This window comes from Mus caroli, chromosome 11, assembly GCF_900094665.2.
Source record: "Mus caroli chromosome 11, CAROLI_EIJ_v1.1, whole genome shotgun sequence".
Taxonomy (NCBI): Eukaryota; Metazoa; Chordata; class Mammalia; order Rodentia; family Muridae; genus Mus; species Mus caroli.
Genome location: NC_034580.1, coordinates 79596436 through 79622320, shown reverse-complemented (window position 1 = coordinate 79622320; position 25885 = coordinate 79596436). Strand labels below are relative to the sequence as shown.

Here is a 25885-nt window from a genome sequence, read left to right as displayed (position 1 = left end):
TAGGGATTCAAAAGTGAAACTACTGTACTTTCTTTCCTACGTAGCTCTTGGAGTAGAAGGCTAAATATTGGGGAGATAGAGGCGGGTGTTCCAATAAATGAGGGATGCAGTAATACACTTGGACAATGATGCCGATGGTTTCAGACAAGCACTGCAAACACATGAGAGGAGGCTTGGCTCAATTTGTTAAATTTCAAGAGCTACTTTCTTACAGATCTGGGCTTCTCTACAGTTTTGTCTCTTTTTGGCAGTGGGGTGGTTTACAAACATAGTTCTTTAGCCTCTTGGAATGTCAGGATGATGCCCCTGTACTCCAACAGAAGGGGGCAACTTTGGTCTGGAGTCCCAGAGTGGAGGTGAGCTCATTAACAGGAGAGACAATCCCAGAAGAGCAAAGACCACTCCAAATTTATCTACAATTAGTGGATTAAACTCCAGAACTGGGCTGGAGAGATGGCTCAGTGGTTAAGAATGCTTGCTGCTCTCCCAGAAGAACTGCCTTTGGTTCCCAGCATCCATAGTGGATTACAATTACCTAACTCCAGTTTCGGGGATCTGACACCCTCTTCTGACCTCTAATGATAGCCCCCACACGGCATACATGCTCACAGACAAATGCACATACATATAAATAAAAAGAAATCTTAATAAATAAAGACAGACAGACAGACAGACAGACCTTTAAAAGTTCTGGTTACATTTGAGTCTTCCTTTAAGCTCCTTTTTGCCCCAAAAAGAGATTGTTAAGATCCTTATCCAAATAGAGAATGGGAAGGGAGAGTTTGTAAGAGGACTTTGTAGTAAAATAATCTGGGATGGGGTCTAGACTGAGAAAAGCTGACTCCAGCCTGGTTTCCTTGTGCCAGCAGACACTATTTAGAAAGCCTATTTTCCTCACCTTGGAGTCTTTTAGGAATGGACAAATTAAAATGAAGTTGTCGTGACTATAATGTTCTGGGGGGTGGGGGCAGCAACAGCCAGAGGGTCCTTGAAGGCATGGAATGCAATAGAGAAGACATGATACCTGCTTTCTCGGTCAGCGTACATCTCCATGTGCCGAGGGTTGATGGTAGGGTCGATCACAACCCAAGAACCACCCCGAAGCTCAGCCTGGGGGGGGATGTAAACCATTACAGGCTGGGAACATTCCCGCAAGCCATCCACAATGTAAGCGCCAAACTTGAGCACTTGGTCATACATATCTATGGAGAATGAAACAAATTAGAAACAATCAAACTTCTGCTCAAAGCAGAGCTGTCACGTTATGGGACATGCAGAAAACAGACTTTCTGTCTCCATGAGGAGGTTGCTCGTGGGAGAAATGACAGGTGTTAGGGTTCCAGCCACCACAGGTCCTGTGGACATCCCAAAGGCTAGCGTGATTGAAGCCTCCACCTGTATCCCACTCAAGATTTCAGAGGAGCTTCAAAAGCACACGGCAAAAATGCAATCTCTCACAAGACACAGTATGCAAAGCCCACGATTAAATATCCATTTTATATCATCCCTGCATTTCGGTATTCAGGTTTCACCACATTAATTCATACTTGCTCTACAAATGTTAAGTATTTTTCATGTCAATATGTGATCTCTCTCACTACATTAGGTTTTCTGAAGGAAGGAACGATTCCAGCTTCTTTCAATTCCTTTCATGATTCTTAGCATACAATGAGTTCTTAAAATATGTAGCTAATGGTAATGGGTCTTGAAAAAAGAATGCTTCCTTAAAAACTGGAGTCAGGAGTGGTAGGGTATAGGCACACCTATAATCCCATAATTCCTTGGGTATTTGGGAGGCCGAGGCAGGAGAATGGTGGTGAGTTGTGAAGCCAGTCTGGACTATAGGATGAGTTCCAGATCAACCTGAGCAACTTAGTGAGACCTTATTTCCAAATAAGATAAAAACTGTGGACTTTTCATCCTTGCACATACAAAGGCTTAAAACATACTCAGTGCTTAAGGCCAGCAGATAATGAGTGAATAAGCATACATACTTTTGAAAGAATATAAGAAAAATATTTAATAATTATATTTTTATAGGATATCAGTGAGAGAAATTATATATGCACACTCATCTATGAACTTTCACATTGCCACATTCTTTTCATTCTGTTAAAGAATACTCTGTAGTCCCCCAAAAGCCAGGAGCAGCTTGCAGACAAAGACCCTTGGTGCACAGATGAATAGAGTCCTGGGGTCAGTCACCCATTTCCCAATGCTTTATGGGCTGCTTCCCACTTCCCAGCTCCGTAAGGTTTGAACACTGCTAGTTTAGGGTTCTGAGTCCAGACATTTAATGAGCACTTCATTGCAGCCACAAAGGATCCTTCCCAAACAACAAATAACAGGTTCAACTGGGTTCAAAGTCTCCTATCCAGAGAGGATCTCAATTTGGAATAAATCAATTTTGGAAATCCAAGGCAAAGAAGCATTTCTCAGGAAGTTAAGAGCAAACCAAATAGAAACTGCTTTCACTGTAGTTATGGGCAAATTAAACTGCCACAGTCTCCAGAGTAAATATGGCTCTGTATTCAGAGCACCAGTGAGCACAGTTTACTGTGAGGCAGCTGCTTTTGACCACTGCTCTAACCTGGCCTATCTGTGAGGACTTCAGACATTCCAAGTTGCCCCAGGATACATTTCCTATTCTATGTGGAATGTGTATGGTCATATACTCTGTATATATGATCAGAGTGAAGACATTTATTTCTTTGGGTGGAAAGCAAAGACCAAAAAAAAATTTACTGCTAATTGCACAACTGCTGTATGAAGAGCGGGAATAAAGGACTTTAAGCACTTTACGCTAATTCTGTGCTTATGAAAATAATTGCTCAGTTCAAATTATTTTAACTAAATTAATTCTTTAGTGGATATTTCAACTAGTGCTACATAATAAAATAATTGTGTAATTAGCGGTATATTTTTCAGTACTGCCAAGAGTACAGTTTCAGAACAAGTAGCAGGAAGGAGTGGTCCTCTTGGTATGTGCACAGAGGAGAAATGGAAGAGTAGATTAAAAGATGAAAATAAAGCAAAAGACAGAACAAAAGTCATATGACTTGGAAACAAATGAAGTTACAGGTAAACTAAGACAATGTTTATAGCCATTTTCCTCATTTTCATTTGTTAAAGTGTATTTCTATCAAAATCTATCCCTGCACTGTCCATCTGGTTAACAGCTAACTCTCCAAAGAGCAAGACTTTTCCTATATTTTCATTCATTGCATAAAAACCCAGCCGGGCAACTTCCAGCATTCCCGAGGCAGGCAGATCTTTGTGAGTTCCAGGACAGCCTGGTCTACAGAGCAAATTCCAGAACAGCCAGGGCCACACAGAGAAACCCTATCTCGGAAACACAACAAAACAAAGCACAGCTTAACTTCACACTATATGGAAGTTAAAATGAAACAGTGAAAAATTGTCATTTTAGTGAAAAGGACTTTGGTTCTTCCTTTTCATCATTGGGTAGATTAGTGCAAAGCAGGAATCACCACTGCGCGTGCATGCACGTGTGTGCACACACACACACACACACACACACACACACATCCTGAGTAAATTACTGCACAGCAGGAATCATGACTGTACACACATACACTTGTATGCCCAGGTGAAAATACATAATATCATTTTATTAATCAGAATATTTACATTTTTCCTATATCCATGTTACAGCTAAGCAATAGGAAGCATAGTTAAGTAAGAATAAATGGCAGAGATGATATTCAAATGAAGTTTTTCTTCTGAGATGGGGTATCACTATGTAGCTCAGGTTGGCCTTGAACTTTGGGTCTGCCTCCTGATTGCTGAGATTACAAGCATATATTAGCATGCCCAGCTTCAAACTTAGGACTTAACGTTACCATTTTACTACCTTCCTTGACTCATCCTTAACTGTTTGGAAAGCGTGTGAGGCTTGAGAGGAATCTCTCACATCTAATGGCTGACTACACTAAACCCAGAAGAGACTTGAGTGATTGAACCTATCTAAATGTGGCCTGGATTTCCTTTATGTTCAGAGATGTCAGGAGCTGTATTGATGGCACGAGCAGTTATGTGAGGGGCTTGGATCTAGCTGCCAAACAAATATCTTCAAGCTCTAAATCTGACAAAGGAAAGGGACTTTAGGCTTCTTTAAAGCTGCCATGCTTGGAGCTAAAATAACACTTCTATCTCCCCCGGAACACCAACAGACCTAAACTGTAACTGTCAAAATATTCCCAAACAGGCTATTCAAATATAAACACATAGAAAATTCTACAATTAATATGTTAATACTGAATCACAAGTTTCGCCAAACCAAGTATTTTGAAACAATGATGTGACATACAAACGTCTGAAACCCTTCCTCATTTTTAGAAATAAAGACTTAGCTAAGGCCATCAGCAGAGGGGTCTCCAAGGGTTTATGGTAGAGTCGGTTCAGGGAAATTTAAAGCCACACATTTGCGTGTCGTTCTGGTGCCTGAGAAATGCAACTGGACTGGAAACGGAAATATTGATCCGTTCTTCACTGGAGAGGAAGGAGCTTTCTAGCATCCTGGGAAAGTACATCTGCATGAATGGTGATTACGCCCAGCATCCAGTATCAACTCTACCTGGGGCCTTTATTGTTATACAACACGGATAAGCTGTGGCAACCACATATACCAACAAGGGAGTGGGGTGTGGAAGTATTTCCACAGTGGCCCACACTAGTAAACTGGAACAGATCTTATTGGCTTAGGCAAGATTATGCTAGGCACTGAGGTAAACACTAGGCATACACAAGCTGCATACATGTAATATCTCTCATGAGTTCATTACAGCCGGTGGACATTGTATTTCAACATTCAAGTAATCAGAGACTTTAAAATAGACTTTCATTCCAGTTAAAGTTTTCAATAAATGTGGTTTTTTATTGTTATTTATAACCTGTCCTAGGAAAAAATAATAAGTATAACATGAAAAGCCAACTGAGAGTGACCCTGTAGCACCAGCAGTGAGGCGGCTTAATATCACTGGGATTTGCATCCTATCAAGCTATTCACGCTGAGGCTGGGACCCTGGTGCTAATTTCTAGTAAATTTCACGCTTGATGTCTCCCTGTTGTGGGTCATTGCCGGTTCGTCTAAATAAACTGCTTCCAAATGGCTCTTCCATCTAAATATTCAGCCAGTTTTTATAATTTAATTTTGCATTATGCTGAATAGCCTTCCGGCCAGATAGAGCTCATTGGAAAAAAAGCACCAATACCATCTTGACAAGCTTTTATTTATTTATTTATATTTTTTACTGCTCGAATTAGACCTCCTAGGCCGACTAGTAAAGAGTTTTTTTTTTCTTCTCTCCACTAATGTCAATTTTCAGCATAGCAAGAGCTGTCTCTAATCTTTTCCTACTCATTACACACAATTTTGGAGTCATTTTACCCACAGTGCAGTCGGCTCCTGGCTGTGTGTTTGTGTGCACTGAGGGATGGCATAATTGTTTATTTTCCCTCCCTGCATAATCCCCAGCCAGTATTGAAACCAAAACTGCAAACATCTCCCCAAGGGATGTGGAGAATGACAAGAGGCTCTCGGTTTAGGTCCTCTACCATGAGATAATAGGTGAGAAGCATCCTGACCTGTATGTACACATGAGAGTGTTCTCCCCTCCTGTGCTCACACAGACCTCTCTCTTGCCTAAAGCCTGTGTCTTGTGTGATATGTAAGTGGATGGCATCACACCTAAGCTGAGATGAAAGAACTTCGCTCTGGACTATATTAGGCCAATGACTCATTTCCAACCGGGGACAGGAATTATTTAGTGAGCAGAGATTAAGTTGAGTGATAAAGTTTGAGATAGAAGTAATACTAATAATTATAAAGCCGCTCTATCAAGACAGTTAACCAATATATTGTACACGTAGAAATGGTTAAAATGAGGACTATGCATCTTTTATCACAATTAAAAAATAACTTTTTTTGAGACAAGGAGTTATATACATCACCCTAATTTTGAATTTGCTCTAATGTTCAGGAAAAAAATAAAACAAAACTCATTTCTGAGCTCTAGTTATTTGTCCCTACAATAACCACAGGCACTTCGGACAGAGGGGAGAACAGACAAGTGATACGTTTTTTCTGGATATCCAAGGGTGTTATAAGTTGACTGGTTCTGGTCCTGGACTCTGGTTAGCCACAGTGCTCTAGAGAGTGATGGGCAGGCAGAATTGTTCAGTGTGTGAATGCCCTCAGTGAGCAAATCTGAGAACATTAGATCTCAAACTCACTTAGAGGATAGAACTGACCCCTCAAATACAACGTGGTGTGTATGCACCCCTGCACACACACACACACTCACTCTTCAATCAACTCCGTCATTTTTTTTTAAAGCTACTCACCTACGGAGATTTACTTCAGCCAAACCTTAATACATGTACACTGAGCACAGAAATTTGAACGTCTCTTAGAGATACTTGTGATTACAGAAGACAGCATGATCGCAGGTGATTTAGTTTCTAGTGCACAGATTCAATAACCCATCCACACCACATTGAGAACAGGTATGACTATGCTTCAAACTCACATCAGTTCTCCTGCCTCAGCCTCCCAAGTGCTAGAATTACAGAATGTGGTACTAGTCTTGCCTTCAATCAATCTTAATTTTGGACTTAATATTTCAGGACAGCAATCAATATAAGGGACTGACGCCAAAATAGGCAGCAGAATTGAAATCAGCAGAGAATGTCAGGTTCCCTGGAACTGGAGTTACAAATGTTTGTGAGCCACTGTGTGGGTGCTGGGAACTAAACCCAGGTTCAATGCAAGAGAAATAAATGCTCTAACCACTTAGCTGTCTTTTAGTAGACGTGGCAACTCTGATTTCTAGGAAGATAGGCTAGGTAGGTCTCCCTGCATTCTTAGTGCCCTGCAGTGAAGTCACAAGGAGCATCACTGAACCCTCAGGTTTCAGTGTAAAACAAACAGAAGGAAGTGAGAGCAAAATTAAGAGCCAATACGAACTGAACCCCACATGTGTGAACACGAGTGTTAACAGCCCTCTCCATCCTAGCTTCCATGTGGTATCTTTTCTTGAATTCCCTGGTATTTTGCTTATATATTACAGTTTTATCACATTTCCCAAAGAACATTTTTCTTGACTCCTTGAGGCAATGTCTGTCTCTGACACCTGTTTTTCTTCAGTCACCTAATAAAGGTGTACACAGGAACTCAGTAGAAGTGTGTACAATTGACTGATTAAACTATATACTTCTTTTCTCATAGTATTTGTATAGATGATTTACTTTTATTTTTATTTTTTAGGTTTTTTTTTTTTGTTTGTTTGTGGTTTTTTGTTTTTTTTTTTGTTTTTGGTTTTTCGAGACAGGGTTTCTCTCTGTAGCCCTGGCTGTCCTGGAATTCACTTTGTAGACCAGGCTGGCCTAGTCTGAAATCCGCCTGCCTCTGCCTCCCGAGTGCTGGGATTAAAGGCGTGCGCCACCATGCCCGGCTTGCCTTTATATTTAAAAAACATTTATGTAAGGGGATGGTAACATGGCTCAGTGGGTAAAGGTGCTCCCTATTATATCCAACAACTTGAGTTGGAATTCTAGGACCTATATGATGGGAGAAGAGAACCAACAAGTTGTCCTTTGGCCCTTTCTCCTACCCTTCCCACAACCAAATCAATGATAATAAAAAAGTAAAGTCCTCAAGGGGCTGGAAAGTGGCTAGAGCATTTATTTCTCTTGCATTGGACCCGGGTTTAGTTCCCAGCACCACATGGTGGCTCACAAACATTTGTAACTCCAGGTCCAGGGAACCTGGCATTCTCTGCTGGCTAAAGCAGGCACCAGGCATACATGTAATGCACATAAATACCCGGAGGCAAAACACCCAGGTACATACAAAAAATAGTTTAAAAAGTACATAAACATTAAGCTGTAATGTACAGTTAAAGCCTTCTCTAGGAAAAGTGGTATTTCTCTAATAAAAATGGTCTTTTTGATGACTGCGAAACAGTAAAAGCAATAAACAAACAAACAACCAACCCCCCCCCCCCAAAAAAAAAAACCCTAAACCAAAACAGTAACAGCTTTCCATTTTCTCAATGAGGCCTGGCCAGGCCAGGGTACATCATCGGCAAACATTGTGAATACATCTCACACATGGACAGTGACCTACAAAGGAGAGCTCTCCCAGGCAGGCTGTCCCTCCCTCAGAAAGCAGAGGTGTTCCTGTTCTAAGCTTTGCACAGGCTCTCTATGGAGGGCTCATTATTTTACATTTCTACAACCTGAACAGTCCCAATCACTTCCGTATGTCAGCTCCTTCCATTCCCCCATCCCATGTATTCCTTCAGAATCCTGAGGTGAATAAGGAATGCAGTCATCGGCATGCTCTCACAGCCTGTAGGTGCAGACGCTGGCCTTTGCACAGCTGTGGGTGTCTATCCTTAGATGAGGTAATCATTTTTGGCTCTCCCTGGACTGTCCACAGTGGCTCTGTTCATGGAGAATTTTTAGTTAATGGTGACACTGGCTGCCTAATCACTAGGAAACTCCCATGGCGTGGACTATAGCCTTTATACTAATGGTCTAATCTGCTGGAGCCAGAGGCCTCGGGCTGTTGGTGGATAATAAAAAGATATCACAAATTGCCAAAGAACAGCCAGTCTCTAGTATAGTTTTTTTCATGTTCTTGCAGTTACTGCTAATTTCAGAATACATCTTGGTCATCCAAGAATGTTAGAGAGTAATGTGAGTGAAGAACATGTCAGAAAAGAGGGATGGGAACCAGTAAAAATACTTCCCACCAGACCACCAACTAACATGCTGCATCTTCAACAGTAGCCCACCTACACGATTCTAGATTATTCAGTAATTTTGGGGGGGTGGGGTAGAGAGGTGATAGGGTTTCTCTGTGCAGCTCTGGCTGCCATGGAACTCAGAGCTCCACCTGGGACTGAAGACATGCCCACAATTACTGAAACTCAACCACCAACCTCTTTCCACTGCTTCCCAGCCCCTGCCTAGCAATCACTGGTTCCCTTCTTAGCCCAGAGCAGACTTGTCACCATCTCCCTGGCCCATCAGTCACCTTTCATCCCACCAGAGAAACCTCTCCAGTTGGCAAAGACCATTAGAGGTAGCCCTTCACGGTTAAAGTCCTTGATAGCTTGATAGGTCTTAAATGCAGAGTCTGGGAACCAAACTTGACCGGCCTGCTGGATTATCTGTTGAGGAAAGTAAAGGAGGAGTCAGTTATCAACACAATCTGAAGGAGACCCTTTAACTGGCCAGTACCCCTAGAGCTTCCAGGGACTAAACCACCAACCAAAGAGCACACATGGTGGATGGCCTAGTCGGACGTCAATGGGAGAAGAGGCCCTTTGTTCTATGAAGGCTCTATGCCCCAGTGTGGGGGAATGCCAGGGCCAGGAGGCAGGAGTTTGTGGGTTGATGAGCAGGAGGATGGGGAAGGGGACAGGGGGAAGGTGTTTTTCGGAGGGGAAACCAGGAAAGGGGATAACATTTGAAATGTAAATAAAGAAAATATCCAATTTAAAAAAAAAAAAAAAGCTGGCGAGATGGCTCAGCGGGTAAGAGCACTGACTGCTCTTCCGAAGGTCCTGAGTTCAAATCCCAGCAACCACATGGTGGCTCACAACCACCCATAATGAGATCTGACGCTCTCTTCTGGTGTAGTCAGCTACAGTGTACTTATGTGCAATAATAAATAAATCTTTGGGCCAGAGCAAGAAGGGACTGAGTGAGCAGAGTTGACTGGACTGAGTGGAGCGGAGCGGAGCCGACTGGAGTGAGCAGGGCTGTGGGGTAGACTAGATCAAGCAGAGGTTCTAAAAATTCAATTCCCAACAACCACCTGAAGGCTTACAACCATCTCTACAGCTATTCACATACAGAAAATAAATAAATAAATCTTAAAAAAAAAAAAAAAAAGACAAAAGCAGACTGCTTTCCAGCATCACTGAGATGACTGCCGAGGCCTTGCTTGCAGTTATCTACAAGCATCTTGAAAGTGATCAGTGTTCTGCAATCGTTTCAGGCGGCTGCCACTCTTCCCTCTAAAATCTAGTGGCTTGCAACACACTCAATACATCATAGGCACCATAGAAGGGAAACAAACTCCAGGCACAAAGGTACTCCAAAAGCATGAGCACAAGGGACACTTGAGGTGACCAACCTTGGCTTCAGAATCCAGGTTCGCAGGATCAGCTGGGATACTGAGTTCCACTGTTCGGGTTTCTACAGCAACTACTCCCACGGGTATTCCCCCTAACCTGGGGAAAGGGAGAGCCACACGGGAACATGATGCATGTTAATATTACAATTAGGTTTTTATTTTTCAGTTGCATGCAAACACTGAAAGAGAAACTAGATGCGAACAGAGAGCAGAGGAGGCACTGATGCTTCTGGGGTTAAATGTGAGACCTTTGGGTTTCATTCACTTTGTAAATACAATGGAAAGTACCCGCACACTCACTCATATTTTCAGACACCCAACAGGATAAATTCAAACTGAGTGCTGAATTAGGGAACTCAACAGCCTAGTGCACACATCTATTTCTGTGGCTGCCAAATGAAACGTCTCAGTTTGCTGTCAATCAGCTCTTGATAGTGGAGCACAGTCTGAAACTGCTGGCCTTATGGGATAGAGCCTTGGTAGTTAAACAAGCCCTTGACTTTGCTTCAGTGGAAAACAACGAGACAGGAATATTTTTCAATAATAATCTTGGTGGAATCTGTATCAGAAGCAGATACTTAATTTCAAAGCTATGTTAAACTAGGATTCAGAAGCTTGAAGCTGCTGCATGTATATTCTGTAATAATCTCCTATAGTGGCCTTCATTTCCCAGAATGAATCAGAGATGAATCAGGAGGAAGGAAGAAAAACCAAGGGGGAGGCATCAGATGCAGGGTGAGTCCTTACTCCAGAAAATGATTCCATCTGTGTTCTGCCAGTGGCTTTCCCCTGGGCTGGGACTGGGCTGGGTTATACTCATTCCCAACAACATGTCCATAACAAACTTTTCCATGAAGGATGGTCTTTAGCTGGTCTATCAACTACTGGAAATGGATTCTTTTCCTCACAAGAGACCTAGCTGGAACTGAGTGGAGACCACCCACCACCCCCTTGTCACTTCCCTGCACTGAATCAGAATCAAAAGCCCTCTAGACAACCAGACAACGAGCAGGAGGTACACAGGAGAGTTCAGAAATATTTCTGTTCACAATGATTAACACTCCAACTGGAAACTTGTAATTGCAAAAGCCACCCTAAATCGGTAACTTATAACTTATATATTAGGGCCCATGTGACCTAATAAAGAACATCTTTATCCCAGTATTACAGTTATTTATTGAAGTTGAAAACAGCTCAGAACAACTTCTGTTTTCTATTATACTTCATATAAATTTTATCAGGCTAGCACATGAAGATGCTACATCTTGTTTTATAGTGTGTCCCTGGACAAGGTGCCATGGAATAATAAAAGACAATTTACAGCCAATAGCACACATATTCCAAACATACATACCAAAGATGAGTTTTGGCAGCACTTACAGTAACAATCCCAGAAGAATACATTTATATTTATTTCTTGAAATGCCACTGCCTTTGAAAGAAGCTAGCTCCATTTGTTTTATATACTTCTGAGCATGTGGATGTGTTTGGAGTAAGAAGCCCAGAACTCATCAGATGGAAAGAAAGGAAGAAGGCAGAGCGAGTGTTGGAATAAACAAGAGCTGAGCTGCCCAAGGCCAGCCTGACTGATGGTGGCAGGGTAACTGCTATTCATCTGATCTTAAGGGCAAAAAGCACCACTGTCTCACATCCCACAGGAGGTGTAAAGACTTTAGCAGAATTTTGGCCTTGGATGGCTTAAATACTTTTGCATATTTGATATGTAGGAAAGATAAAACAGAATAAACAAAACCAAATTCAATATAACATGAGACCCCATGACTAATTATATGCCCTACTTCCACTTCTTCAGCAGGTATCTTACCAACATAAAATAATTCTCACATGGATGCTGTAGCTTTGGGTGAGGGAAAGCCCTGACACTTGAAAGAAAATGAGCAGCTAGTTTCCAAGTTCCTGTCTCAGGTGACTCCTATTCAGTGTCGCAGGGAAAGGCCCTGTCTGTGAGATTCACCATCTGATGGCTCCTTGTCACTGGCTGCACAAGGCATGCTGACCTGATGTACTGAGAGAACCACAAAGCCTAGAATTATTTCCAAGGCTAGCATCTAAATCTCAAGCCAATGTGGCGTGTTGGAGAATCTTGAGCAGGTGCCTCTTTTCACCAAGATAAGAAAAACTGATTGCCCCCTGGAGGAAGGTGAGCCCCCAATGCAGATCTCGCAGGCAGCATGTCTGCAGCACAGACCTAGATTAAGATCAGCCTTGGCAGGTGCTCGTTATAGCAAGCACGACAGATTATTTTGCACAGAGCTTGCTGTTGAGTGAAGCACTTCTTAGAGTGGGTATTAAAATTTAATAGAAACTTCCATTTCCCACTTGAAAAATATGTGTATCCCAGCAACCTATACCAGCTTATTTTACTCACTCCTGCTTCAGATTAAAATTTTTTTCAATTCAAATCTGATTCTATTCCAATGCAGTACAGTATTATAAGTCATTTCAGTAGTCATGATGTCAGAAAAACCTCTCTCAAGGTATACAGAGAACCATATGGTGCCTGCTCCTGAGAGGAAGTGGTCTTCTGGGGAGGAAACTGACTGGTGATGTCGACTATAGTGTGGCTGTGAGGTTCTCAAGTTTCTCTTGCAGAAGTATAAAAAGGAACTATTGTCAAAATCAGTCTTCAGACTAAACACCTCATTAGAAGGACACACTAAATGACTAGAGGAATCAGTAGATTACCTTGGCTCTGGCTCTAATCTAATCCTCTTAAAAAACACAGACAAAGAGCTTTATTGGTAAAACCCATGACCCTTTCCTTTACTATGTTTACTTGGGAAGAAAAAGGGTTTCCAAAACGAAAGAGGTCTTACCTGGCTCTGCCAACTACCACGGTCTGTGCCCAGGGCTGCATGATTTCTGAGAAAGATCCATAGTCAAAAAACCCACTCAACCATTGGCCTTTCTGGGCTGTGAAGGAAAAGGGGTGGAGGTAAGAAAGACATAAAAAGCATAAAGAGAGTCGACCTACTGGCAGTGCACTGGGCTGATGGATTTAAGGTAGGATCTGGGGATTTGTTTTGAGGAGTTCGTTGTTTCTAACCATATTATAATAGATGGAAGCATTAAGCAACTGAGTGTTCATCTGCCTTCAGAAATCATCCCCTATTTCATTTGCTAGTCTGCATGGAAGGAATCATTTATCAGCAAAAGCATCATTTATTGTTAAACGATGGGGTTCAGCTAGCAGAGAGTTAGCGTGCCTTTAAATAAATAGCTTGCCTTTTTTCAAGACACCACAAACATTTGTCAAGAGGCAGCCAAGTCATTAAAGATGTTTTTTAAATGTTCATTTCTATTTTAAAACTTGCCTTACAATTTTGTTTGATTCCATTTGATTTTCTTTTAATGGGAAGATGAGAACACTAAGTATTAATGATTAGATGAAGACTCAAACTTGGAGGTAAATAAGAGATTCAGTCTCTCTGCCAGAATGCAACAATATAGATTCACTTTACTTATGGCTGACAAAGTATAATCTTTCTACATGAAGGGCCATGACATACGTCCTTGACAGAGCAAAAACATAATGGTTAAGCTTTACACGTTTAAAAATATATACATACTTAATAACATTACCTCTTTCCCTTATCCAGTTCCCCATCCTGGCAAGGCATGTAACTTTCACCACCTTAGTTTAAGACAAAGCTTTTGATCCACGGGCATGAATGTTTGACCAAGTCCCCATAAAGGCTTCTGCAAATACCTGTTTCCTCATTTGCCCTCTCAGCTCACAGTTTCTCAGTGATTTTTCTAATTTGAACGGGGCCCTCAACCCCCTTAAACCTCGAGTCCAAAACCAATTAAAAATAGAGATCTGAGCAAGCTAACCTCTGCTGACTTAAACAGGACGGACAGTGTTTTATCAAGACTAAACTTGTAATTACTGTGTTCTACATTCCTTGCCTCTATGGCCCCAGTGTAAAATGTGATCATCCATTTCAAAATTATCTCTCTATCGTGAGCCCAAAGCTGATCGTTTAGATTCTGGTCTCGTGTTGGGCGTCAGTTTGAAGAATATCACGGCACTATCTCCTCTAATAAATGACTTTAACTTTTCACCTAGAAGATATCTGCTTTAACTTATCATAGGGAATCATCTGCTTTCTTTAACGCTTCCACTAAATTAAAATCTGAAGTCACTCGATTTGGGAGCTAGTGTTAGCTGCACATAGACAGCAGGATGAATTACTAGAGAGTCAATGAAAAAATATTATCCAAAACACCAGAAAACTTAGTTTATCACACATTTCATTTATTCTGTGGTTCTTATTAATAATGACCTGGATAATGCCCACCTAAATATATGCTTTTGTTCACTCTATGAAACATAGGTGCTTTGCTTTTTTAAGATAATCTTACCCAGGGTAGACTTGAATTGCAATCCTCCTGCCTCATCCTCTTAAAGCACTGGATTAAATGCATATACTATTATGCTTTGCAAAGGGCTCAAATTCTAGTTAAGATTCTAAACCAAATTTGTAGTTTCACTAGGATACTGAAAATTTTAACTTTATATGCCTGGATCATTTTATGATTTTTACTTCGATCATAAGTGATTTGAACTATAGAATTAATTTCAAGACCAGAAGGTTTACTTGTTTCAAAGTCCTTGGGAGCTGGCTAGAAGTCTGCTAGGGAGCAGGATTCTTGCCTGAGTTCAGGCTCTAGTACCACCACAACAAAACCATCCCGCCTCATCTGCTGACTAGGGAGGAAGGAGCCATTGGCTATGCTGGCTGGACTTGATGGTCCCACAAGGAAGCCACTCTAACTTAGATGTAGGACTGGAGCCACTGCGATGCTCCCCTATGTTTCCCAGGAGAACACTACTGAGCTCTGGTCTGAATTTAGAGGAGAAACACTTAATTCCCTGAAAAGTCCTAGATTTTTAAGGCCAATCACTGTGTCAGACTTATGGTTCTCACCATAATCGTGTATAAAAATGAGGAGGAGAAAGATTACTATGGTGATTTTTTTTTTTTTGCCTATGTAAGAAAAAGTAATTTTATTAAGAGTAATAAGAAAAGGCCTGGAAAAAAAAAGAGTTATGATTATAAATTAAAACTAACAGAGTTCTCTTGAATTTTCTAGAATATCTACAGTTAGAGATCATGTCTAACTGCATCAAAACAATAGCTGTTGGATCTTGCAAAAATAAGACATGTAAATGAAAGTGTTGCTACACCAGACTCTGCTTTGAGTGGTTTCTATTAAGTCTTGATTATGAACAAATCTTTTTACTTCAGCAGAATCACAATGGCCCTTAAGTTTAACAAAGATCTTCTGCAATCCATTTTTTATTTTAATGTGTATAGTATTTTGCTCACATGTGTGTCTACATGCCAGGTGTGGACCTGGCACCCAGCGAGGCCAGAGGAGGATGTTGATTTCCTTGGAACTGTAGTTACAGATGGTTTCGGGCTGCCGTGTTTCCGGAACCTGAGTCTGTATCTGGAAGAGCAGCCAGTGGTTTAACCACTGAGTCATCTCTCCAGCCCCTGTGACCCATTCTTGATACACAGTATTTTAAAAATGATTAGTGACAATAGACATGCAAGAAAGAAGCAACACTTTCTTCCTCACATCATTCAGAGAAAGCAGGGTGAGGTGTGGTGGGGAGCTCATGCTGGCAATTGTAGCACTTGGCACACTGGAGCAAAGGGGTTTGAGAGTTAAAGGCCAACCTGAGCTACATCACCAGTTCCAGGCCAGCTTGGGCTACAAAGATAAACCTTATCTCAAAGAAAGACAAAACAAAACAACAAGCTACCTGGGGCTTTACAAAAGCAACTGCCAAGTGGATTGACAATGTACATTTAGTTTCTTCACTCACCCATTTTTTTCTGCAATGTGTGTGAGGCATGTGAGGAAAAAGTTCAGCCTTAGATGTTGTCATCTCTCAGGTGCCATCTGCTGGCCTGGAACTACAGTACACTAGGCTAGATGTCCAGCAAGTCCCCAGGGATCCACCTGTCCTCACCTCCCCAGTGCTGAGATTACAAGCATATGCTACCATGCCCACTTTTTAAAATGAGGGCTCTAGGGATAAAACTCAGGGCTTCTTAAAAGCATTTTACTATCAGTACTCTTCCCAGTATCATAGGAAGGGTGTGGGGTGGTATGATTTTCAGCAGTAGTCTGGTAATAAGCATGCAGTTAATTCTACATTTAAAGTTTAGAGATACTTTCTCATGGTAACTCCATTAATCTGTCTTACCTCACCTTTTGTTTTAGACACAGTTTAGGCTGGACCTGCATCACCATGTAGGCCTCAAACTACTACTGGGGATTCTTATGCTTCAGCCTCCCAAGTGTAGGCATGCACCCATAGAGTTGGCTCAATGCTGGGTGTTTCTCTTTCTTTTTTTTTTTTTTTTGGTTTTTCGAGACAGGGTTTCTCTGTATAGCCCTGGCTGTCTTGGAACTCACTTTGTAGACCAGGCTGGCCTTGAACTCAGAAATCCACCTGCCTCTGCCTCCCAAGTGCTGGGATTAAAGGTGTGCACCACCACCGCCCGGCTCAATGCTCTTTTTCATAGACACTGGTTGGCCAGAGAGTCTGGTCCTTGGCCGGAGATGTAGCAGCTCAGTGGTCAAGTGCTTACCTAGCATAAATGTAGCTCTCTCTAAGTTTGAGCCCCAGGATCCCCACCCCCACCCCAACAAAAAGGATTCTGGTCCTGTAAGCCCAGGATTTTATGGCTTTTACTATAAACAGTTTAAAGACCTAAGTTCCTAAGACACAGAAGGAATGAATCAGCAACTACACAGTTGTGACTGAGCAAGTGATCGATAAAGCTTACTTTTCTCCTGTTTGTTTACCAGGATTTCAGTTTTTTACCATTTTCTTCATAAGGCTTTTTTTCTTATTTCTTCCTTATTTCTGGGCCTTGAGCTCTAGTTTCTTACAAATATACTTTTGTGCTAGAGTTAGATAGTTACTAGACAGCCAGGATACTATTAGGTCCTTAAACATATACGTACTTGGGTGAGGACGGCCTGCCAGCATCCACCGAGGATCATATGGGGCCTTTGTGGGAACAAACTCGATGATTCTATCTATAGGATCCTTAGAATTCAGGAGAGGAACTGAACTGTGTACACTCTAGAGAAAGAGTGGGAGAGAATGGGCACCAATCAGTAGATGTCAGGCTCAGACCTCAACTCAGCAGCAATAGTTCCACACAAAGACAGCAGGGCCCACTTTCAGAATGACACCACTGGTCCCAGGCATCAAGCAGAAGCATCCCAGTCATGTGTCAAGCTCCAAGGAACACGCACAGTTCCCAGTTCTCACTTAGGAGCCTAACACACACTCGTGCATTCTGACCTGATCCATCCTGCGCTTGCTCTCTGAGAAGCAAGCTTCGGGAGGAGAAAGCGCATAGAGATGAGGAACTCTTAATATTTGGGAATCTGAACATATATAGGCCATGAAATATCTGTGGCTGGAAAAAGAGTGGAAGTTAATGAGATCCAAAGGTATCCTGAAGATAAAAGACAGCTTCAAGAGAAAGAAATCTACAGGTTTCAGAGAAATACATGAGAACTTCTTCAAACAACTCAAACACAATAAGCTGCGGCAGAGGTGGTGGGCAGGAACGACTCACCTTCGGCATGTATGACAGCCAGTGTAAGACTGTGAAGACTCCCTCAAAGTCATCACAAACAGTGGAGTGGGTAACCCCATTGTTGTGCATAATCTGGATGCCCCCAAGCTGGTTGTTGGAGGTGTATACTTCCCGACCAAGAACCTAGACAAATGAGCAAATGAAAAGACATTGGTCTGTACAGATAGAACAATGTATATTATTTCCCAATTCTTATTAAGACAGTTTATTTTTCCCCTCTACCAAACAAAGACAAACCCATTTTTGGGGGTTGTTCAGAGGGACTGCCAGGATTTTCTTCCCTAAAAGAAAATTTAGAAAACAAAAAAGACTTTTAACAGTTACATTGTTGTAATTTTAAAACCATCAAACTCCCTCTCTTTAGACGCCACCATAGACAAGTGCAGAGGACTTTAGCTCTGAGAAAAAAAATTGTTGTAGGTAGGCTGGGACTCTGGGGGGTAATGGTTACATCTTCTTTTACTGTCTAGCAGTTATGTACACACACACACACACACACACACATACACACACACACACACATACACACACACACACACACACACACGCTGAGGCTATGTTAAAGAAAGGCTATGGGGCTGGGTGCCTTATTTTTCTAAAGGATTAACTTTCTCCTGACATTTGATTTTTAAAGCTGGCCCACTGTTTCCCTCCCCCACTCCTAAACCAGGTAGAATCCTGAAGCAGCTCATGACAGCACTCAACCCCCTAGACTCCAGTCTTCTTTGTTTGCTGGGTGTGAGGCTGTGATATACTTCCCAAGCCTGTTATCCTCTGAGGCCTGGCAAGGATTCAAGCCTCACCCTATTGTCTCCCGAGGACTTTAACCCTTGTCGGGTGGGGGCACTTGCAAATGGAAACTACAAAGTTTCCCCTAAAAAAAAATGAAAAAAAGAAAGAAAAGATATTCTCGGACTTGGAAATTGTAGGGTTTCGTTTCTTCCCTAAGATTGGTTAATAATTTCTTCCAGGGAGGGAGGTTTTCTGACCCAGCAGATGGAAGTCAGACGGCCTGATCACCAACTATTGCAAACTGCTGAGTGTGTAGTAATTGCCAGTCATCTAGGGTAGCCCTGGAGAGCACTAAACAGTTGTGGAGGGCTCACTGTACACGCTCTTTTCTGTTCTCTCTCCTCTCTTCTATGAAACAACAACATTAGAAAAAAATTTTTTTCTAACTTTTATTCATTTTCAGTCTCCTGGGAGAACCTAAACAAATTAAGGCCAACAAACTATGCCTGTATGTTTTCAACCGGCCCTTTCTTATTAGGTGCTTGGAGAGGTTCCCCTGCCTGCTGGGTCAGCCCCCTGCATCAAGACCTTCCAAAAGCTGAACAAGTTGGTGACCAAAGTAATAACCTTGCTGTGATCCCGCTGGCCTTGGTTCCATTTAACTTCAGCTAGGAAAGGCGTAAGCGAGTGTTCTGAAAAGAATATGGAGAGCAAAATTGCTCTACGATTACTGCTTTCCTTGATAAGGAAGCACAGAGAACAAGCCTTTCCAGGCAGCCCTAAGCCAAGCAACATGCTGGCAGCTGCTTTGAAGGAGCCGGTGAGCAGGGGAGACCGTATCTGACCAGTGGGCTGCCATCCTCCTCTCAGTCTGTCTTTAATCTCAGCCCAGGCTCTGCGGCTCTTTTCTCATTCTCCTGCTGTCTCTTTCCATTTGCCCTCTCTCTGACTGATACACTGATCTCTCGGTCACTCGGCTTTCTGCTCCACTGAGTCCATATTACTAATAACACCTCCGCCACGGCCAGTTTACCTCATGAAGGCAGGAGCACATCATTACAAAATAAACTCATAACTTTGACATTCTAGCAAATACATGCCGTTTGTTATTTTTATAGCTTTAGTCTTTCTAACAGGCAGAGGGCATTACATACCTGTTTCATTTATATCTTTAAGTGTGTGTGCATACACACTCTTGCACATGCACCAGGAAACAAAACAAAACAAAACAGAACAACAACAACAAAAAACCCAAACAAATAGACATTTCCAAAGCAGCCAGTGATGGGGAGTCTGGTGAAGGCGGAAGGCCCGTCATTCAGGGAGGCCGCACTCTGATCTGACTCTGGTTTTATGGCTGTCATAAACCTGATGGCCCACAACTGGTCCTTCTGGGACAGACTGCTTCTCTGCTAGAAGTCATTCAGTGTGATCAGCAGTATTTTTAATTATTAAAATAAAATTGGAAAGGAGAAATGAAATAAAAAGGAGACACTGGGCTGACCCTGAATATCTGATATTCATAATTTATGTCAGGAGCCAGATACTCCCTGTTGCATAGGAAAGGGATATTTTCTGTTCAGAAACATTATTTTTGGTCCCACTATTGATACATGATGATGTCTAACCGCAAGAACACTGAACAGTTACAAAACTAGCAATGCCAAGAAAGGACCAAGCTCAGACAAAAGGGACCTAAGACAACCAAGAACAGCTTGTTATTTAAGTGCACTATCTTAAATGTCTTCACCCTCTTTTCGATGAATTGAGAAGGGCATCCAGGATGAGGCCACTCCCAGAGACTCTAGCACTTACCCCTTCTACTTTACTGATGGCTATTTTGAACCCCAGTGCACACTTCTTTGAACCCCTATTCTTATGTTCACATAGGAGCAAGATGCAGTGACTTTGCATGTCTTCTCCCTCACATCCTGATGCTCTGGAAATGTCTGTGAGAGCAGCAGCATCTGTGTACATCTTTCCCTCTGGGTCCCAAAGAAACCCTAGGGGTCCCTCCCCACAGCTGAAAACATTATTTCTGTGCTAACAAATGCTTATCACCTGAGAAGATGCATTTGATTTGTTTGTTTGTTTGTTTTTTGGTTTTTCAAGACAGGGTTTCTCTGTATAGCCCTGGCTGTCCTGGAACTCACTCTGTAGACCAGGCTGGCCTCGAACTCAGAAATCCACCTGCCTCTGCCTCCCGAGTGCTGTGATTTGTTAATAAAAGAGAAATCACAGGATAGAGTTACAGAGCACCTGAAGAGCCCCATCTGACTGGTATTAGCTTGGGAGATGGGGTAGGGTAGTGATGGAAACAGAAATGAAGCCGGTTTCCTTGTCTATAGAGTGACAGCAACAATCACAGTCACTCAACAATCAAGAGAAACCAGTAGCCTAGACTATCCTCAGCTACCTACCAGCACCAACCAGTGAGATGAAGGCTCACATTATAGCTCCTGATTTATAGGGGCATTGTTGACTCAGGTGGGTTTAGTGATTTTAGGATTCTTCTTGACAAAAGCTACAACCAAGGCAGCACAATCTGCACTAGGACAGATTCTATTCTGCCCAACTCTGAAATGATAATGCAGGGACAGCCAAACAAGTCCTCCCTGGCTACCAGAAAGATAAGAAGTATCCAAAATCACTGTTTCTCTCAGTATGGTAGCCTACCGACCCTTGAGGAAGCTGTGGGTCACCATCATCATATCTTCACTAAGTAGGTACGCCTCACTTGTCACCCATTGAAACCTGGCCAGACATTTCTGTATTGTCAAGACCCTTGCAATGTTCTGGTTCCTGAATCATTCTCCTCACATTTGCTACTATATGATACAAACTTCTAATTTATTCTTTTTTAAAAAAGATTTATTTATTTATTTTAGGTATGTGAGTGCACTGTAGCTGTACAGATGGTTGTGAGTCATCACGCAGTTGTTGAGAATTGAATTTTTAGAACTTCTGCTCGCTCCGGTTGGCCCTGCTCAGTCGCTGTTTGCTCTGGCCCAAAGATTTATTTATTATTATACATAAGTACACTGTAGCGGACTTCAGACACACCAGAAGAGGGCGTCAGATCTCATTATGGGTGGTTGTGAGCCACCATGTGGTTGTTGGGATTTGAACTCAGGACCTTTGGAAGAGCAGCCAGTGCTTTTACCTGCTGAGCCATGTCGCCAGTCCTCTAATTTATTCCTAACAAAAATTTACCACCCCTGACACACAAGAGACATCCAAAAGTGCACTCCTGAGGCTGCCTTTGCCGTCTATAGCCCTAAATGGTCAAAGCAGATCCATGAAATAACAAGAAGAGCACGATCCCAGGGCTCTCTGCTTCGAAGTGCCCAGACCACAGAAGTAAAGGGCCAAATCGAGAGGTAAGAAGATTGTCACCTTGTCTGGCTATATACTTAAGCTTCAATGAACCCTCCGCTTATTGTAGCTGGTAGACCTAAGAATTAAAGTATCTCATGAAAGCCAGTTAATAGAGATGCAATTGTTAAAGGTTTCACCAAAGGTGCTATAGCGTCTGCAGAAATGCTGAGATGCCTAAGGGTATAAATGAATGCAGTCAAACATACTAAGGCCACTGTTGCTGCTTATCCAGAGACACTGCAGACAGCTCAGGTTTACCACAGCTGACAGGCAATGAAAACAGTCTAATATACCGCCTGCTCTCACCCTTAAATCCCTTTTTGGAGATCAAGATAAACACATTTTTTTCTTTCCCCAGTGCTCCAAACGTTTGACTGAAGTGGCAGAGCACTGTGAGTGTTTGTGCAAATGAAATCACTGTGTAATACTGAATGAGTGCAGTATTTTCTTGTAAGGATATTTGTCAGCACAGCATTGAAATTTCCACATATCACAGATGCAACCTGGATCAGTTTCTAAAATATTGATTTTATCCTAATATACATATTTTTGGAATATTATATGGGAACGTATATTAGTTTAGGAACATTTAGTTATATGTAAATATTTGCCAATCATGTGATAAGATGGAAACTAATAATGGTGAATATCGATCATGATAAAAAAGGAAATCTGCACCTTTCTTCCCTTTTTAACAATCCTTGGAGAGTCAGGGCATCTTCTATTTTAGGAAGCAGGGAACACAAAATTCCTTCGACTCTGAGAATCAGGCTACACAAGCGGAGTTCTCGCTGCAATCCTCTTATGGTATTTCCATTCTCCAGAGGAAAAATTTACTGAACAACCATCATCACTGGATCTCATGCATGATTCTGGGTATTAACGTCACTCTGGGATGTTATGGATAAAGGATGGGGAGGGCAGACAGACAGACAGACAGATGAGTGATATCAGATGGCAGTGGGGAAAGAGTGGTATAAAGGGACAAGAGGGAGGACGGGCAAGAAGAAAGGGCTGAGGGGAGAGAGGGAAGGGGAAAACCGTAACAGCACTTCTCCTCCTAACATCCTCCTTGACCCCAAAGAACTACATTTTTAAAAGATGACAAGTAATTCAATCTCCAATTAACATTTCTAAGTGGTGCTGCACATATTACTGTGTAAATGTTTCACCAGGAATATATCCAAGGGTGAGTGGAATTAAATTTCTTGGGAGTCAGAGACAATGCCTCTGTGACAATGTTACACTCCTTTCTATACTGTTGTCACGGCTGGCGGCTGGCACTGGCAAACTAGAGAGCTAGCCCGCAGCTGGTGGATTAGGCTTGGGGGCAGAGAGGAAACTCAGTGATACACACTGGCAGGCAGAGGGGATTTGAGCCATAGTTTGAGTCAAGATAATCCCCTTGGCAAGACTCAAAAATCTCTCAATAAGAAACAAATTCTGATGTGATCAAGTTTGCTGAAGAATAATCTTAGGCAAAGAGACTGTTGCTACCAGTGTCAGGAAAAGACTGGTTTTGTTTTAAATGTAGTTTAAAACAAGTGTCTTGCTATGTGTATAGCTCAGGATGGCCTCAAGCTGACCATCTTATCCTGGCTTCCTAGGGCAGGTGTGTGCCATCGTTCCCTGATAGGAAAGTATTTAGCCACAAAGACACTGAGATACAGAGCAGAAAAAGCACTGCAAGAGCTTTGCTCACTGAGAGCACAAGAACAAACTCACCAGTAGAGGAACAATAAGGACTTACAGGTGCAGTGGAAGATACTATTAATGTAAAGGAATGAAGAAGAACCATAGATAGTTTGCCTGTCAAATGTGAGAGAAAAGGCATAGCCTTCCTAATAGAGAGCTGCCTGCCAAAAGAAATCACTCATCCCAGAGATCCATCAGCTAACTACTCATTTAGCTAGAGACATGAAAGTACTGACAATAAATCAATTCCAAATGGAAATACTTAGCATTTTAAATAAAGTCTGGTTTAGAGCCAGGTGTGGTGACTCATGCCTGTGATCCCAGCACTTGGGAACTGGAGACAGGAGAGTCAGGAGTTTATGGTCAGCTTCCACTCTGTGAGGCCCCAACTCAAAAGAAAACCAAGAGGGCAGACAAGAGTCTACCTTATTGAGAGATTATTCACATGTAACAAAAGTATCCAATTTATGGTATAAAATTCTATGACACTGACGAACACATCCAGTCACATCCGGTACACAGTAACGACATGGGAACATTATCGTCACGCTCCTCTGGCCCCTCTGCCGACTCCAAACAGCCAGTGATCTCATTTCTGCTCTGACTGCTTGGCCTTTTGTTAAGGTGGCATACAATGAGATTCGCAGAGTATACAGCATTCAGGGCCTAGCTTCTTTTGGTTATCATATGGAGTGCATCATGTTCATTCATACAGTCCAAGTGTAAGTACTTCCTTTTCACAGCGGGGTGTCATGACTCAGTCAGTGTTTGTCAGTTGGTAGACATCTAGGCTGTCAGTTTGGGGAGAGACTAGGAAGAAAGCTGCCACAAACATTTGGAAACAGGATTGTATGGTAAGTGTATAGCTAACTTAGTAAAAGAAACAGAAACCAAACCACAGATTTCAAAGTAGTGATACCACTTCTCATTTCATTCAATAGTGGACAGAGTTCTAGCTATCCCAATTCATATCAGCATTTGGAATTTTGTAAATTATCATTAAAAAATACTTATTTTGGTTTTTCCTAGAGCTGGGATATAGCACAGATTTAGAGCACTTACCTAGCGAGGATCAGACTGTGAGTTTGACTGCCATCACCATAAACAAACAACAAGAAGCTGCATCATTTAGGGAAAGAATGTAGTGCTGTGAGGCTGTGGCTTTAATTTCCCTAATGAGGAGTGGCAGACATAATTGCATGCACTTATCTCCCATCTTTAAACATCTTCTTTCATGCAGAGTCTACTCAAATTTCTTGCCCATGTATTTAACTATTGGGCTGTTTTCTTATTGAGTTCTGACAATTCTTTATATATTCTGGATTCTCTTTAACCAAATACGTTTCTCATAGATTTTTTTAAAAATGTTTTTAGTTACCTCGTGGCTTTTCTAAATAGACTGGTACTTGAGGCAAATGGTAAAATGCCCCAGTGCCAGAGCTCACAGCAGCCAGATATCTGATATATCTGAAAGATAGACTTGCCAGAGCCTGACTTCTAAGACAGTAACATTTATTCTTTCTCTGCAACTTTTTTATTTTCATTTTCTTGTTTATGGTGGGTAGTATTTTTTTAAATCCCTCAGTATCAGGCATGTCCAAACACTAGTCTACAGGCTGCATGTATCATGATGGACAGGCATGAATAGGTCCCACATGTTTACAGATATTGCGTTGCAAAGTCAAAAGATTGGATATTTCTGAAAATGAAGTTTGTTTTAAATACCATGAAATCAGGAATCATAATGTATCTCAACATAAAAGCAACTTTACAAATTACAAATGCAATGAATGAATGCCAGAGCTCCATATGAACTACGGAAACTCAACACTGACATATTCACGCCAGTCGAGCCACTAAAGCCAAGCCTCCTATTAGTGCTCTAATGTAAAGTATAAAAGGGAAGCAAGTGACTCATTCCTTTTACCTGTCTTTGGTGCAGATGCTGGGTGGTGTTTCTGAGTTGTCACTGGTTCTGACCACAACCCTTAACATCTATTTTGTGTGTGTACGCGTATGAGTATATGAGCACTCGTGCACCATGGAGTGTGGGTACGTCAGAGAACAATCTGTAAGAGTCGGTGCTCTCCTTTTCTCATGCCTAATCGGGGGATGGAAATCAGTTCCTTACACTTGGGGGCAAGAGCCCTTACCTGCCAGAGCCTCTGGACCTCTTTAGAAATTCTCTACATGGGCTACTAGTAAACTCTAGTCATATATTATCAGTGTTGCTCTACTGAATTGTATAAAT

The 25885-nt window shown here is 41.9% G+C and overlaps 1 protein-coding gene across 9 annotated transcripts in view; it reads right to left on the bottom strand.

Moving 5' to 3' along the window:
• Acaca (acetyl-CoA carboxylase alpha) overlaps window positions 1–25885 on the bottom strand; it is a 271901-nt gene that overhangs the window by 20158 nt on the left and 225858 nt on the right. For all 9 annotated transcript variants that reach the window (XM_029483172.1, XM_029483174.1, XM_029483176.1 and 6 more), the window contains 6 exons: window positions 17809–17952; window positions 17183–17303; window positions 13009–13105; window positions 10172–10268; window positions 9065–9200; window positions 1025–1202 (listed from right to left, as the gene is read on the bottom strand). In XM_029483172.1, coding sequence (XP_029339032.1) covers window positions 1025–1202; window positions 9065–9200; window positions 10172–10268; window positions 13009–13105; window positions 17183–17303; window positions 17809–17952 — 773 coding nt within the window. The remainder of the gene's footprint in view (window positions 1–1024; window positions 1203–9064; window positions 9201–10171; window positions 10269–13008; window positions 13106–17182; window positions 17304–17808; window positions 17953–25885) is intronic.